Below are 13,792 nucleotides of genomic sequence, written 5' to 3'. Positions count from 1 at the left end.
ATTTTAATTTGTTTGAAAAATTTACTTTGTTTTTGTTTCCCAATTTTCATTATAAATCATAAACATTATTTTTGTTTGTGTCGAAATCTAGAGCCTTTCCGGCATCAAATTAAACTGCAATTTATTTTGTACACAGCGACGGGGCTTTTCATTCGTAATTTTCCCCGTTTCAATTAGCGCTTAAAATGTGCCCTCTCTGCGCAAAATAATTCGTCCTTCGGCAGTCTTAATTAAATGCTCTTATTTTTATTTTACCGCCCAAAGAAGTATAGTACATTGTCCGGCGGTAATAATGTCCTGTTTGCATTGTCCGAAAGCCCTACCCACGTCTTTTGTTTTTCGCTTCCCTCAGCCCTCAAAAGAAAACCACAATCAGCACCAGGATAATGCCATTTTAATTGAGCCTCTTAAAGCGGCATTTTCATTGCCAGGAGTAAAATTAATTAAGTCGTAAGAAAACAGAAATTTCGCGAAGCATTTCAATTACGGTTTTTATGCAAATCGTACTGGCATGGGATTTATTTATTTTAGTGTAGGTAATTACATTAAAAAAAAAACTGCTGAAGGGGGAAGGATGATTGGGCTTGCATTTGAATTTTACATATTCATATGCCATTGGAAAATTGCCGCGGGTCACGAAATGATAATTGCGGGAATAGCCGCGTGTGTTAATACATTTTTTATTTGCATTTGCTGTTTCTGCTATTTTTCTTTTTTTTTTTTTTTTTGCAATGCGAGTACGGTTCTGGAATAATCATATCAGACCCCCTAATCACTTCTAATCGGGGTGTTTGGTAGACCTGCAGTCTGCCAGGTGCCGAGTTCCACAATTTTCCCAGCTCCCAATTCCCAATCCCCTGAAAACGTCTCCCCAATCTCAGCCTTCATCGTCCACTTAGCCAGTATCCGCTAGCGGAGCTTTCCTTTCGCCGGCATCAAAAGCATTTTCCGCTACTAAATTGCTCGAAAAGAAAATTCTACAATTTTAACGAAGTGAAAATTGCCATTTGGCATATGGTGGGTGTGAGTTTGCTGGGTGGCCAGTAGCCATCAAATGTCCATCAAAGCCTCCGAACTTGGCCAAAAGAGTGTGGGCAGCCGGAGGTGGGAGATGGGGGCCTAAAGCCAGGCATCATTAACTGCAATGACTAAAGTCATTTGAATGGAAGTGGAAACAGCGGGTGGAAAGGAAAACCGAACGATATACAGTTTGCGGAAAATTTGTCATCTAAAGTTTGGATTAAAACTTTCCTGGCAAATTGCTAAGCTAAAAAGTTTCTAAAAACAAGATATTGTTAGGATAGGATGACAACTTTTGCCTACCTCAATAAAAAAAACAACAGGCGGGAATATGAAATGGGGTTTTTAGATTAAATATTAAAAAAACAAATCCAATTATCTAAAGAACTACGGAGCAAATTAAAAAATTAAAATAAAAAAGTTTTAATTAAAACTTTATAAAGAACCAAAAGCTTTTAGAGATCTACTTTCAATGTTTAAAGAAATACAATAAGAAATTTATTAAAAAAATAAACAAAAGTATATAATTTGTTTTCATTAAATTGGGGTTTTTTAAATATTGATAAAAATAATACATTTTACGTTTAAATACACTTATTTCACAACTTCATCGTTATGTTAATAATAACATTAAACACTCTTCGTTCAGGATTGTGCAAATATTTACACAACAAGTGTACATATTTTTTTCTACCTGCACGAGGGGTCAGAGGTCGAAGTGCAGGAGTGGGGGGGCAAGGCCCCCCTTTGTGTTTGGTTAGGCTAAGCTTGTCACGCGCGATTTCCGATACCGCTAGATGCTCGAGGCGAAAGCGAAAAGGGTCCAAGGACGAATGCAATTTACAATTTACAATTAGAATAAATGAGCCCGGACACGCCAGTCTGGCAATTCTGCCGGCCTGCAGGACACTAGACACTAAAAACTAGGAAACTAGGAAACTAGAAAATGGGGCGGTGGACAAGCAATTTTTAAGTGACCGAACAACTTTAAATGATATATTATTATGTGCCTTGGCAGCGGGCCCATTTGCATGGCAAATGCCCGGGCGGAATTATCAAGTGCAAACATGGAATTGCTTCAAGGGGGAGGCGAAAAGGGGAGGGGGGAGGGGGGAAAGAGACTTTTGGCCAGAAGGAAAATCAATACGAGGCAGACAAGAGCAGGTCGACCTGCTCGGAAAACCTGGCACCTGGCAACAGGCAGGCGGGATGTTCATACGCCTCCTCCCCCTCCCCTTGCCCCACCCACAATCAAGCTGCCACCTACCAACCAATATATATAAAAAATATACATTTTTTGGTAACTGACAGATACAAACCGGCTAGCTGGTAGCCAAGTGTGTGTATTGTATGCTGTATGTTGTATGTGTGTTCTCTGTGTGTGTGTGTGTTTGGGTATTTGATAACTTAATTGAAATACATTGGAGAGCGGCCAAAAGCGGGAGGAGCTGCGGGTAAGGTGAACTTGTAAGCCTGCCTTGTGGATTTATGGGTAAACAAGTTCATAGCCAGGGTTATAAAAGTGGGCGGACCGTGTTGGATTGTGGGCGGGGCCAGCGGATAAATCATCAAAGCAGCTGCACCACGAGGTCCTTTAAAATAACACAAAAAAAAAACGAAGAAGAAAAAAGATAAAGTACTGGGAAAACCCTCGCTTTGTGTAAACTTTCGCAGGCCTGAAGAGCCGAAAACCGATTTGCTGATATCTCTGTTATTATATTTTGGAACTGTGCCATCCTGCAGTGCTCCTCCAATCCCCCTTTGGAAACCCAACCCCTCCCCCTAAACTTGCCGCATAATGTTGCCTTATTATGCATCCTTTTCCCACACACAAAAAAGCCGCCGAGCGGAAGAAATTTCTTTTTATTATTATGTCCCTTTTTTCTTGTCTTTTTTAGCCGGCTTTTGGCATCTTAAACATTCGACAATTGTCCAAGTTTTTGGGGTTGGGGCGAAAGACCCTGACCTTTGGCCATATATATGTATATATATTCCCGCCTCATTTTCGGTGGAATGCATCCTCGGCAAAAGCACATTTCGTCATCTTAGGATTCCTCAGAATTTCCATTTCTGCCTTTCTCGTATGTGCACTTGACATTCTTTTAGCCAAGTTTTCCCTGCTTTGTGGGCCCGAAAAGTTTCGCCTCCTCCAGCAGACATTTCATTTAGCCAAAATGTAATTTATCAAGTTGCAAATGTGATTCCGAGTCTAGAGAATCTGCTATAGAAATCAAATGAATGTTTTTGTCCAAACAGTGTTTCTTTTTCTGTGATCAACCAAAAAGTTCTGGTTTCTATGCCAACTTTGATGTGCGGATAAACTTTATGTTTTGTGGTTTCAAATTAAATATGCTAAATGGCTTGCGGTGGTATTATAACTAAATAAAATAGTTATTTTCATAAGTAATTATTGTTATATGTGAGTGATTCTAACAAACCACACATTTCTTTATAGTTTAAGCCAAAGGAAAATAAATTTAGAACTTCATTCCGGGAAACAATAAATAATTTCTGATAAAAGAGAGGAAAGAAATCATACATTTGTTTGAAATGCATTTATTTTTGCAGTATCTTAAAGGAAATAAGCTATAAAAATGTCTGATACAAAACCACTTTATCCCACATTTGCTGGCTTTTTTTTATGAAAAGCTCAGAGTTTATACTTTGGAAACTTCCTTAAACCTTAATGTGCTGCAAAATCGTGTGGCGGTTAAACTCATTATTTAGTGCTCTAATATTTCCAGCTCTTAAAAGTTGGCCACAAAGTTAAGCCAACAATAATCTGGCATCACGTCGCTGCAATTGGGAATGCAATGCCATGCTAATTAGGGTCTGGAAAACCCAACCCCCCTCCCTCCCGCTCTCGCTCGCATAATTTCAGGAGCTGGTGCTCCTACAATGTAATGCATTTGCATGCTTATTTGGTCCGCCGTTGTTGTAAAGGACTTGTTTGCACTGCACAGCCAACAGCCAACTCCCGAAAGGGGAAAAGAAAATAAAAAGGCGGAAGGAAGGGCTGTGTACCAGGGAGCCCTGCGGCTTTTCCGCATTTTCGCGCAACGCACGCAAAAAGTGGCAGCCACTGAAAATGACGCATACTTAACGAAACCAAAACAACAGAGGCGGATACAAAAAAAAAAAAACCCAAACACACACACACAAACACAAAAACTCGAAAAAAATGAGGAAAAAAGTCAACTGAAAGGCGGTGAAAAAAATGGCGAGGAGAACGGGTAAAATTATGGCATTTGCCAGGACACACATTTCTGCATAAATATGCACAGGACGACACATATATTTTCATTTGGCTGCCCTGATTTTCTGTATGGCTGTAGTTCCACATACACAACATCAGCATGATTTTTATTTAAGACTCACTGCAGCAGCCTTTTGCCGTTTGCAATTGACGTTGGCTTTTAGCCGTTGACGCAACCGTTTTGGCCGAGTGCTGTGCCAAGAGTCACGTACAACTGGCCAAAACAGCTAAAAACAGTCAAAAAACCGACGTCTCTCCCAAAGCATTTTCATTAAAAATGCAGGAAGACAACGGCCACACTGGATCACTCAGCGAATTGGGGCCACCCATATAATTGCCAAAAAAAAAGTAAACAATAATAAGGAGGATGAGAGTTTTATAGCCGTTGTTCCATAAACTTGGTTCTTCGGCCGAATTCCGAATGATATGTCAACAAATAAGGAAACTCAAAGGGGGTTTTCACTTTATAAGATCACTGCAAGGACAAAGTAAAATTAATAGTTAAATAAAAATGTATTACCCCATTTATATAATTTAATTTTTTTACAGAAATGTATGTTTAATCTCCTTTCTTATTGGTAAAAATATTAAAAATGTTTTTTCCCAGTACTATTTTTATAGCACTTTCTTTTGGTTGCATGTATGTGTTGCCTTTAGCAATAACATTAATGTCCGAGGACATGCTTCTTCTCCATTTCGATTAGCGTTTTAATTGCTCTTATGAAATGGCATTAAAACCACTCGATGCACTGTCTTGTTTTTTCTACTTTTTCGTTGTTTTCTCGTTCTTATTGCATTTTTAGTGTGCACTTTGAATGTAGAATTTTTGTTGTTTCTTGTTTTTAGCTTTTAGTTTCTTCTAGCATTTGTTTCGTTTTTGCTATAAAATTTATGGCCAACGATCAAAGTCCAATGTTCAGTCGGTCGCTGCCTCTGCCGGCGTCGCTGCCACTGCACTATTGCAGAAATTAAATGCATTCGCTCTCTATCTCACTCACTTGCGCATAAAGAGAGTACGAGGGCGATAGAGAAGGAACACACGTGCTTACATTCTAATAGAAACGAAGAAGAGTTTTATTTTCATTTCAATCGGATTTATATTGAACGGAAATACAAAATGCCAGGGGCCCAGATTATATAGATTGTGCCTTCTAAAGTATAAAAAAAAGCCTGATTAGTAACAGCGGTGGCGCTTCACTATTCAATCTAGTTTTCACATTGAAAGGGAAATTCAATAAAGAGGCGCAACTTTGTGAATACAGTGCCGAAGGTTGAAACTGAAGGTTGAAATTGAAACGCCTTTTTCACACTTGTTGATAGTTCGCATTGCTAATTAGAAATCAACAGATCGCAGCTGATAACAGTATTGCACTGGAACTGCAGCTACCTGGCATTCTTCTACTTTGAGCCAATTAATATTTGCTGATGTTCAATTTTGCGGGTGAATAATACAAACTCGCTTCTAGACACTTTTTTCATGATCAAGCGAAATTGCCATATGGGTCAGACAAAAAACTAGTTTACTAAAAGCTTAAAAGAAAGAAAATTGCTTATTTATATGGTTCAAAATACCTTTTGTACTATTACATTTGTAATATATAAAAATATGTAGTAATTGCCTTGGTATAAAAAAAAAAACACACCTCGTTTGTGAATAACCATATTAAAATTTGCTTAGCAAACGAATATTCCATTTCGGTAATATGTATTTGAGTAGCTCGATGAGCAATCGATTGGGAATACCAAGCTTTTGATACTTTCGTTATATAAGAATCAAACTTCGTCATCGTTTTGATTCGCACTTATTGAATGGTACCTGGTTGCATCAGTGGCTTAAACGCATCACCTTGACATTTCGATCTTTCGCCTTCGATAATTGCTGCGCCCGGTGGTCCAGACTTTCGCTTAATTAATTTGCACTTGTATTCGCTGCCCGCTTTCCATATTTCATGTGCGCCGTATATCATGGGTATATACATACATAGTATGTATTTCACTTTTCGCCATTTGTCAGATAAATTCTGCCATTTTGCCGGTTCTCACGTCAGCAATTAAAAGGCATTCACCGAACGTGGAAACAGTTATGGGAGCGCTCAAGGGGGCGGGGCAGGTTGATAAAGACGGCTACGACTTATAAGGTGGCGCACATGGCGAGCACGTGAATCGCATCCCTCCTCCTCGTGAATCCCCGCCCCTGTCACGGTGCATAGGTAATTAAGTGCAATTTATGGACAATTTCCCTGCATCGAACCTGTTTCAGTGCACTTTAATTCCCAATAACACGGAGAAAATGGGATGAAAAATTCAAGAAAAATTTATTTATGAAAGTTTTCTTTTCATTTTGTTTAAGCCAATGAACGACTTGGCTTATAACCCATTTTATATTAGTTTCCAAACCCTTTTGTAGTTCAACATCAACTGATGTTAACAAATTAAGATAACTGCGTATTTTTTCCAGTGCAAATAGAGGTGCAGCTGTTACCTCCCCCTTTTTTCCCCCTTCCCTCATGCGGGCCATCTGTCAGCGGGTGAGAGATGGGGATGTGGGGAGCAAGTGATCACTCTATAAGCGCATGACCTGCAAAAAAAGAGCACAAAAGGCGAACAAGTTCTAACCGTTTATGGAAACAAATTTCCATCTGTCTTTGTTTATCTCGTTCATCAAGAGGAAGAGAGTTGGCATCAGCCTTGATCACTATCCCCATCTCTGTCTTTCTCTCTGCCACCCACTCATTTCTCTTTTTCGCACGTGTGTTGCTCCAATTGCATTTAATCGCCTTTCATTAACTGCTGCACTCTCCATCGCTCTCTTTTCGCTCCTCCACACGGGTTCAAAGTACAAAGTCGGCTCCCACTGACGTCATGGCTTCGGTTTCAATTACAGTTACAGTTTCGGTTTCGGCAGGCCATTAAACTAAGCAAATACAAATAACAAAAAATCACAAAAACACACAGCGATCGTTGGGGCATACATATATGTATATACAAAACATACTTATAATAAACAACGGAGAGCAAGAGGAACAACAAAAGCACACAGCAACAGAGCAACAAGACAACAAAACACAACACTCACTAGGCGAGTGCCAGTCCAAAGTCCAATTGGCATTTCGAAGACTCGGGTCCAAAGTCCAATTCGGTCGGGTTTTCTGCTCCCAGCCAGTCATAGCTCCCCCCCACGAAGAGCCCCCCCTCGAGCGTTTACAAGTGTTGTCTGCTCCGAAAGAAGAGAGCCACGCTCTTTTTGTTCTCCCCTGAATTTTCTCGGGCTCCACTTTGTTTACCTTTGCGGAGAGTTCTCCCTTAAGCTCGCTCTTCGCGAGACTCTTAAGAAAATTAAATGTAAGAAACAGGTGTAGATGCGCTTGTAATTCTACCCTTGCTAATTTACGAGTGATAATAAAAGCAGGGAAATTAAAGGAAACATAAAATTTGTTTACTCAAAGTCTGCTTCCATGTGCTCCAATCATTTTTATAGACATTTACCTCAAAGCACAACACATTCTTTAAAAACAAAGCGTGGATTCCGAAAACTGGAGCAACGAATTGCAATGTTTAAAAGAAATAGAACAGTTGACTAACTAAAGTTATTTTAAGAACGCAATATCTATTCGAAAATCAAAATGCTGTTTCCTTTCCTTTCGCAATTCAACATAACAAGCAGGTGTAATTTTACAAGCAGATTTAACGACTAGTAATAAAACACATATGTACATATGTAGGTATGTGTAAGTAAGAAAAAATCATTGAAAATACTTTCAGAATTTAAGTGCGAATAACTATAAATAAACTCAATGAAATTTCAGTTTCCCCATTTAATGTCTTAAGGGGTTTCGCAAATACAGATATCTTAAGAGTCTTAATAAAAAGTAAGACAACAGCACGTGCAAATATTGTAGAGGCTACTTTACCCGCTTGTTGCCCTCCGATTCGCTATAGTAAAAACCCCAAATATGGCCAGCAATAACGGCAAATAAGTCTTTATATTCGGATCCGCTGTATTACGAAATGCATTAAGGCGTATAATCAAGAAGGGTACTTTTGTCATCTTTTTTTTTTTTTTTTTTTTTTAGAGGGGGTGGAGATTTGCGAATTTAATTCGCATATCAGTATGGGAATTACGAAAGTTTCGGTTATGTCAGGCTTTTCGGTGGAGCTTGAGTTGCCGGCTTATTTGTTATTGCCGCTATTGTTGCTCTGAAAATAAGTTCACGTTTCGCATTTAGCAGGCAGCAGCGAATCGCTTTCGTGTTTTATTTAATTTTAGCGAAATCCACAAAAGTGGACTTTGCACTTGACAGCGGCGACGCCAGCGACGATTTTTCTGTATTTTTTCTGTATTTTTCTGTATTTTTGTTATTTCTGCGGTGAATGAATGTTCATATATATGTATATATGTATATAGTATACGGACTTGTATTTTGTTTTTGGTTCCGCTTGTTGCCACGTTTTGCTCTCCAATCCAAAATAAATTTAAAAAAATAAAGTACAGAATTATTTCTATGAGCACAACTTGTTGGAATGAATGTGTTGCCTAATTGGTATAAAATGCTTAAATCTTTTTTGCATGGCATTTAAGCTTTTGCGGTGAACCCGAAAATGGGGAAGAATTGCGGTTTAATATTGTCAAAACCAATTTTCACCCCATAACAAACTATAAAAAAGACCATTAAGATAAAATAAAGCTGATTAAATGGTTTTATAATTTCCAAATATAGTTCGAAATTGCAAAGAACACTCTCACTATTTTTAACTATAGTATAATGTTAAATGCGGCTAAAGAACCAAATTAAATTCCCAATATTTTGTAACAATTTAAGTGAGCTAATTAAATTGTTTAGAACACGGATAAATTTCTGATTTATAAAGAAGCTCGTGGTTAACAAAAACTATTTTTAATTTGTATACCAAATATTTTATATCTGTCTATAAATTTTCTTTGTTTATTTATTGCGCAATTCTGTTTTGGAAACTTTATGGGTTTGTTGGCCCTGAAATGCTAGAAAATTTTCAAAATATTTCTTACGCTTTGAATTTACTTCATTACGAATTGTAATTAGTTGGGCATTGGGTTACCGACAGATTTATGCGCCATCTGCCAATTGGGTTCCCATTTGCCATCTGTTCGCGGTGATTGCCTAAATTCAGTTAAACATTGCCATTGGCGGAAAATGCGTAGTATATGCGATTGCAGCTATTACCCGAGGAAAAGCTCTCGAGAGGCTTCATTAGATTCGCTCTTCGGTTGTCAACGGCAACCCACGACATTTCAAGACTCCCCCCACCCCCTTTCTCCCCCCTCTCTTACCAATAAACCACCCACCACCCTTCGTTTGAGCCATGATTTCAAGGGCCACAAAGTCGAAGGCAAAGCTTCCGTTTCACGATGAACATCAAATTCACTGTCGGCTGTGTAACAACCGTTACTAAGCTGCCACGCCCCCTTCCTTCATCGACATTCATTCTTGTTCTTGTTCTTGCTCTTGCTCTTCTTCAGACGCCCATTCATTCGAGTGGCATGTAAATTGATCTGCGTACTTGATTAATTAATTGCGTTCGACTTGAAGCCGCTCGAAAACTGCAAACCGCAATTGCCGCCAGCATCTGTCGTCTTAATTAGTCCAACGTGTTGTTCGAGTGGCTTCGTTTTGCGAATCGAATCGGGATTTATTGGATTTCACATTGTCCTTTGTTCAAGGATCCCAAAAGGCTGTTGCTTTCTACGAAATTCCTATTATTTCCCAGGAATTTATGAATACAATAAGCTGAGAAGTAATTAAGTTGGCATGCATTATATTCAGGAATTTATTTATTATTTCGCCGAGAAAAAAATAAATTGGCATGCATAATTTTTAGGAATTTATTTATTATTTTAATTTTATTTAAATTATAAATGTGTATATTTATTAATTTGAAATTTGTTTTACACATTGTTTTAAAGTTTTTCGGATATCATACTATTTTTATAAAGTCTGAAGATTTTAAAACCTAATCATTGGCTGCCAAAAGTATGCTTTAAAATTCAACATCTCTGAAATAACCTACCATTTTCTTTAAAAAATGACTTGCTTTCTGCAGGTTCAAATTACAGAATTTACCAGCGATAAGCAAAGTAAAACAGTAACCAAGAAAGCAACTAGAAAAATGTCTCGAATTTCACTTTAATGGCTTATAATTCCACTCATAAATTTAAACACCACCCACTTAGTAATCTATTACATTTTCCCTGCCATTTTGTGTTTTTTTTTCTCGCTTTTTCGCCTAATTGGAAATGGGGAAAAATGTGCGAAGGCGTTGATGCGTGAGCAACTTGTTGCCTTGGCTAAGCAGGAAAAACGGAAAGTCGGGTAATACATATATCTCATTATGCAAAGTGCTGCTGGGGGGAGGAGACTTTAGACTATATCCATGGGGTAATGGGGAGTACGTACCAGTATTTAAAGGTGGGCCCCGAGGCTCCAAGTTCAAACAAAACACGAAGCTACGCTGTTGTATATTGTTTTCAAATTTCATTTTTCCTGCCTTTTTTTTTTTTTTTGGCTACAGCCAATGCAACTTTGCCTTTGGGGGATTGGCTGGCTGGAAAAGTGAACCAAAAATGAGGGGGAGGGGGAGAGGGGGAGGAGGGGGTATATTTTCGACTTGTTAAAACCAACCGACAGACAGAGAGCGTCATCATCATCAACAGGCATTATGAACCGCACATGAGGATGTTGTTTGCCACGAGATGCTGCCAGCATTTGAACTCGTTCCATTCCGAAATGATGACACGCTCGTTGCATAAGCAAATATTTCTGGAAAACCACAGCAGCCACCCACAAGTTTTTCCCCCTCCCCCTTCCCCTCTGCCTGCTCCACTTTCCCCCGCTTTTCACCAATCCATCCGCTTGAGAGTGGCAGTTGTTGCTGCCGCTGCTGCGGATGTTGCCGCTGTCATCGCAAAATGTTGGTAGATAGTCGACAGGACATGCTTTTGGCCAACTCTCCTCCTGCCGCGTGCCGCATGTCGCTGACAGGCTCTGTCGAGCTGAATTGATAAGTCGCTGATCCAGAATAGATTGAAAAACATTTAGACCAAACTTTAATTCCTCCGAGCTGCGAGACAAAGGAATTTCCTTCCGCAACGGAAAATGGCTGAGGGTTATAGTTTGCATAGTTTGGAGCCTATTAATTTAATAGAACAAGGGAGTCTTCATAACAACTAGTTAAATGTTCAGAAGTTTATAGTAGAGATCCATTATACTGGGAAAAAGGTAATCAAATTATAAAAAAATTATAAAACAATGTATGATGACTGATCTGAAATACTTTATTGTGTTTGCATTTGGAAAATAAATACAAACAGAATAGTAGTGGTCTTATAATGTAGATTCAATTTTGAATTATTAAACATGAATTTTTTCTAACAAAGGGTATTAAAATCAGCCATGCAAACAGTGAGGTTTATTTGTTATTTGATTTTAAATATGCAATAAATCTTATTATATATTATTATATTTACTTACAGAATTACAGAACTTCTCAACTAACCCTTCGTTTATTTTCCTTCAATTCCAGGTCTGTCGCGCCCTGAACATCATCTGCGAGATGGAGTACTTCGGCCTGGAGCACTGGACGCCCAACCAGAAGGAGTCGCAGACGCGGCAGTGGATTAACCTGCGCAACCGGCTCTCAGGAGACAGTGGCAGCAGTGGCAGTGGCATCCAGTTGATGCTGGCCCTGCGGGTCAAGTTCTGGGTGCCGGTGCACTTCATCCTGCAGGAGAGTGTGCGGAATCTGTTCTACATGCAGGCGAGAAGGGATCTTCTGGAGGGTCGTCTTTCCGCTCCCGATTGGAGTGGAGCAGCCAAGCTGGCAGCTCTCCTCTGCCAAGCAGATGGTCTACGCTTTAATGAGTCATCTTTGAGGGCCGACTGCCCGATGAGAATGCGAAGGGAGTTGGCCCAACAGCAGCAGCAACAGCAACAGCAGCAACAACAGAGATTGGAGCAGCAGCGAAAGGAGAAGGAACATGTCCTGAGTTTCAAGAAAAGGAGGTTATCCAAACAGAAATCCATGGAACACATCGAGATCTGCACGCTGCCCACAACGAATAGCATCACAAGTTGCAGTCTCCAGCCATCGCCATCCGCCTCTGCATCCGCCTCCGCCTCCGCATCCGCTTCAGCATCTGCATCCGCATCCGCATCCGCCTCGACATCCGCGTGCTCGCAAACGCATTCGAACAGCAGTTCCAGCAGTCCGAGCAACAGCAGCAGTCAAACGGGACTGGATGAGCGGCTGGCCAGCAATCCGCTGCGGATGTACGAGGAGTACCTGATCCAGCCGAGTTCCGAGGGCGAACCGCCGGCGGATTATCTCCGCCAGATCGCCATGGAGCACGGCAAGCTGGCCAAGCTGCAGATGAGCATCAAGTCGGCCAAGTACTGGTTGCTGAAGTCCATCCAGGACTTGGAGGGCTATGCCGAGGAGCTGTTCAGCGGAGTGACCACCAACGAGAGTGCCACGCGGTGCGACATCGCGGTGGGCGCCCATGGCATCACCGTCTGCAAGGGGGGTGAGAAACAAAGGTGAGTTCAGGGATCTATAATGGCATTTTCTATAACTCGAATCCATTACTTAAAGCCACCAAGTGTCAAGAACATTTTTTATGAAAAAACGTTTTAACTTGAACCTTATATATGTACTTATAAATTGCAAAATATACCTAGAGATGAGAAACATTATTAACTAATCTATCTTTTAATTTGGGAATTGTATAACCCTTACAGTTCTTATATTAAATTTAACTGATTTGTATGCTTAATACAACTCACAGTAAAAATACAATCGAATAAATCAACGAAATCATTTTTGAGTTCACCCCTACGCTTCAAATTTTATTATTTTGTTTACTTTCTGTACATTTTGAACCAAACCCGACTTAATGAATTCATAAAACAAAAGTCAAGGTGATGCCTTGAAAAAACACCTTGGAGAAAAATGTTGCATGAAACGAACACCGCGTTCTTAAAAGTAGAAGGTACATTAACCTGAATGATTAAATGGCCTTTTTATGGCTACTTACGAAATGATTTTGCATTAGGTTTATATAGCGCAAAATTACAGTCATAGGTCTCGTTTTTTATAGAACCCACTTTCTGCGTTATAAACCTGAATAAGGGGGCCTTATAATTAAGTTAAAAAATGTCTATAAACCCAGTTAATATTGTTATTACAGTGGGTTAACATTTAAGAGGGGCTATCAAAAATCTCTGGAGATTTGCAATCACCCAAAAATGCTGCATAAAAGTATGCTATGATTTATTTTTAAAATCTCAAAAGGAAAACTTGCGAAATTGTTTAAATTAGATTGGAATAATTTGTTTGATTTATAGATGAGTATTTAGTATATCTTTTCAGGTACATTAAAATCTGTATAAATTTCTTCTAGGGTTTTCTTGATTCGAGTTATAGGATCTCGTTTGTTTGGTTAATTACAATAAAACTAATCAATTTTGTTTCTCTGATATTTAG

General features: G+C 39.4%; 1 protein-coding gene across 1 annotated transcript in view; it reads left to right on the top strand.

Annotated features, from left to right (window-relative positions):
* LOC108096695 (E3 ubiquitin-protein ligase MYLIP) overlaps positions 1-13,792 on the top strand; it is a 28,419-nt gene that overhangs the window by 12,165 nt on the left and 2,462 nt on the right. The window contains exon 2 of the mRNA XM_017198512.2: positions 11,834-12,846. Coding sequence (XP_017054001.1) covers positions 11,834-12,846 — 1,013 coding nt within the window. The remainder of the gene's footprint in view (positions 1-11,833; positions 12,847-13,792) is intronic.

This window comes from Drosophila ficusphila, unplaced genomic scaffold (assembly GCF_018152265.1).
Source record: "Drosophila ficusphila isolate 14025-0441.05 unplaced genomic scaffold, ASM1815226v1 contig_414, whole genome shotgun sequence".
In the NCBI taxonomy this organism is placed as follows: Eukaryota; Metazoa; Arthropoda; class Insecta; order Diptera; family Drosophilidae; genus Drosophila; species Drosophila ficusphila.
The sequence above is the reverse complement of the archived record's forward strand: the minus strand, read 5'-3'. Positions and strand labels throughout refer to the sequence as shown.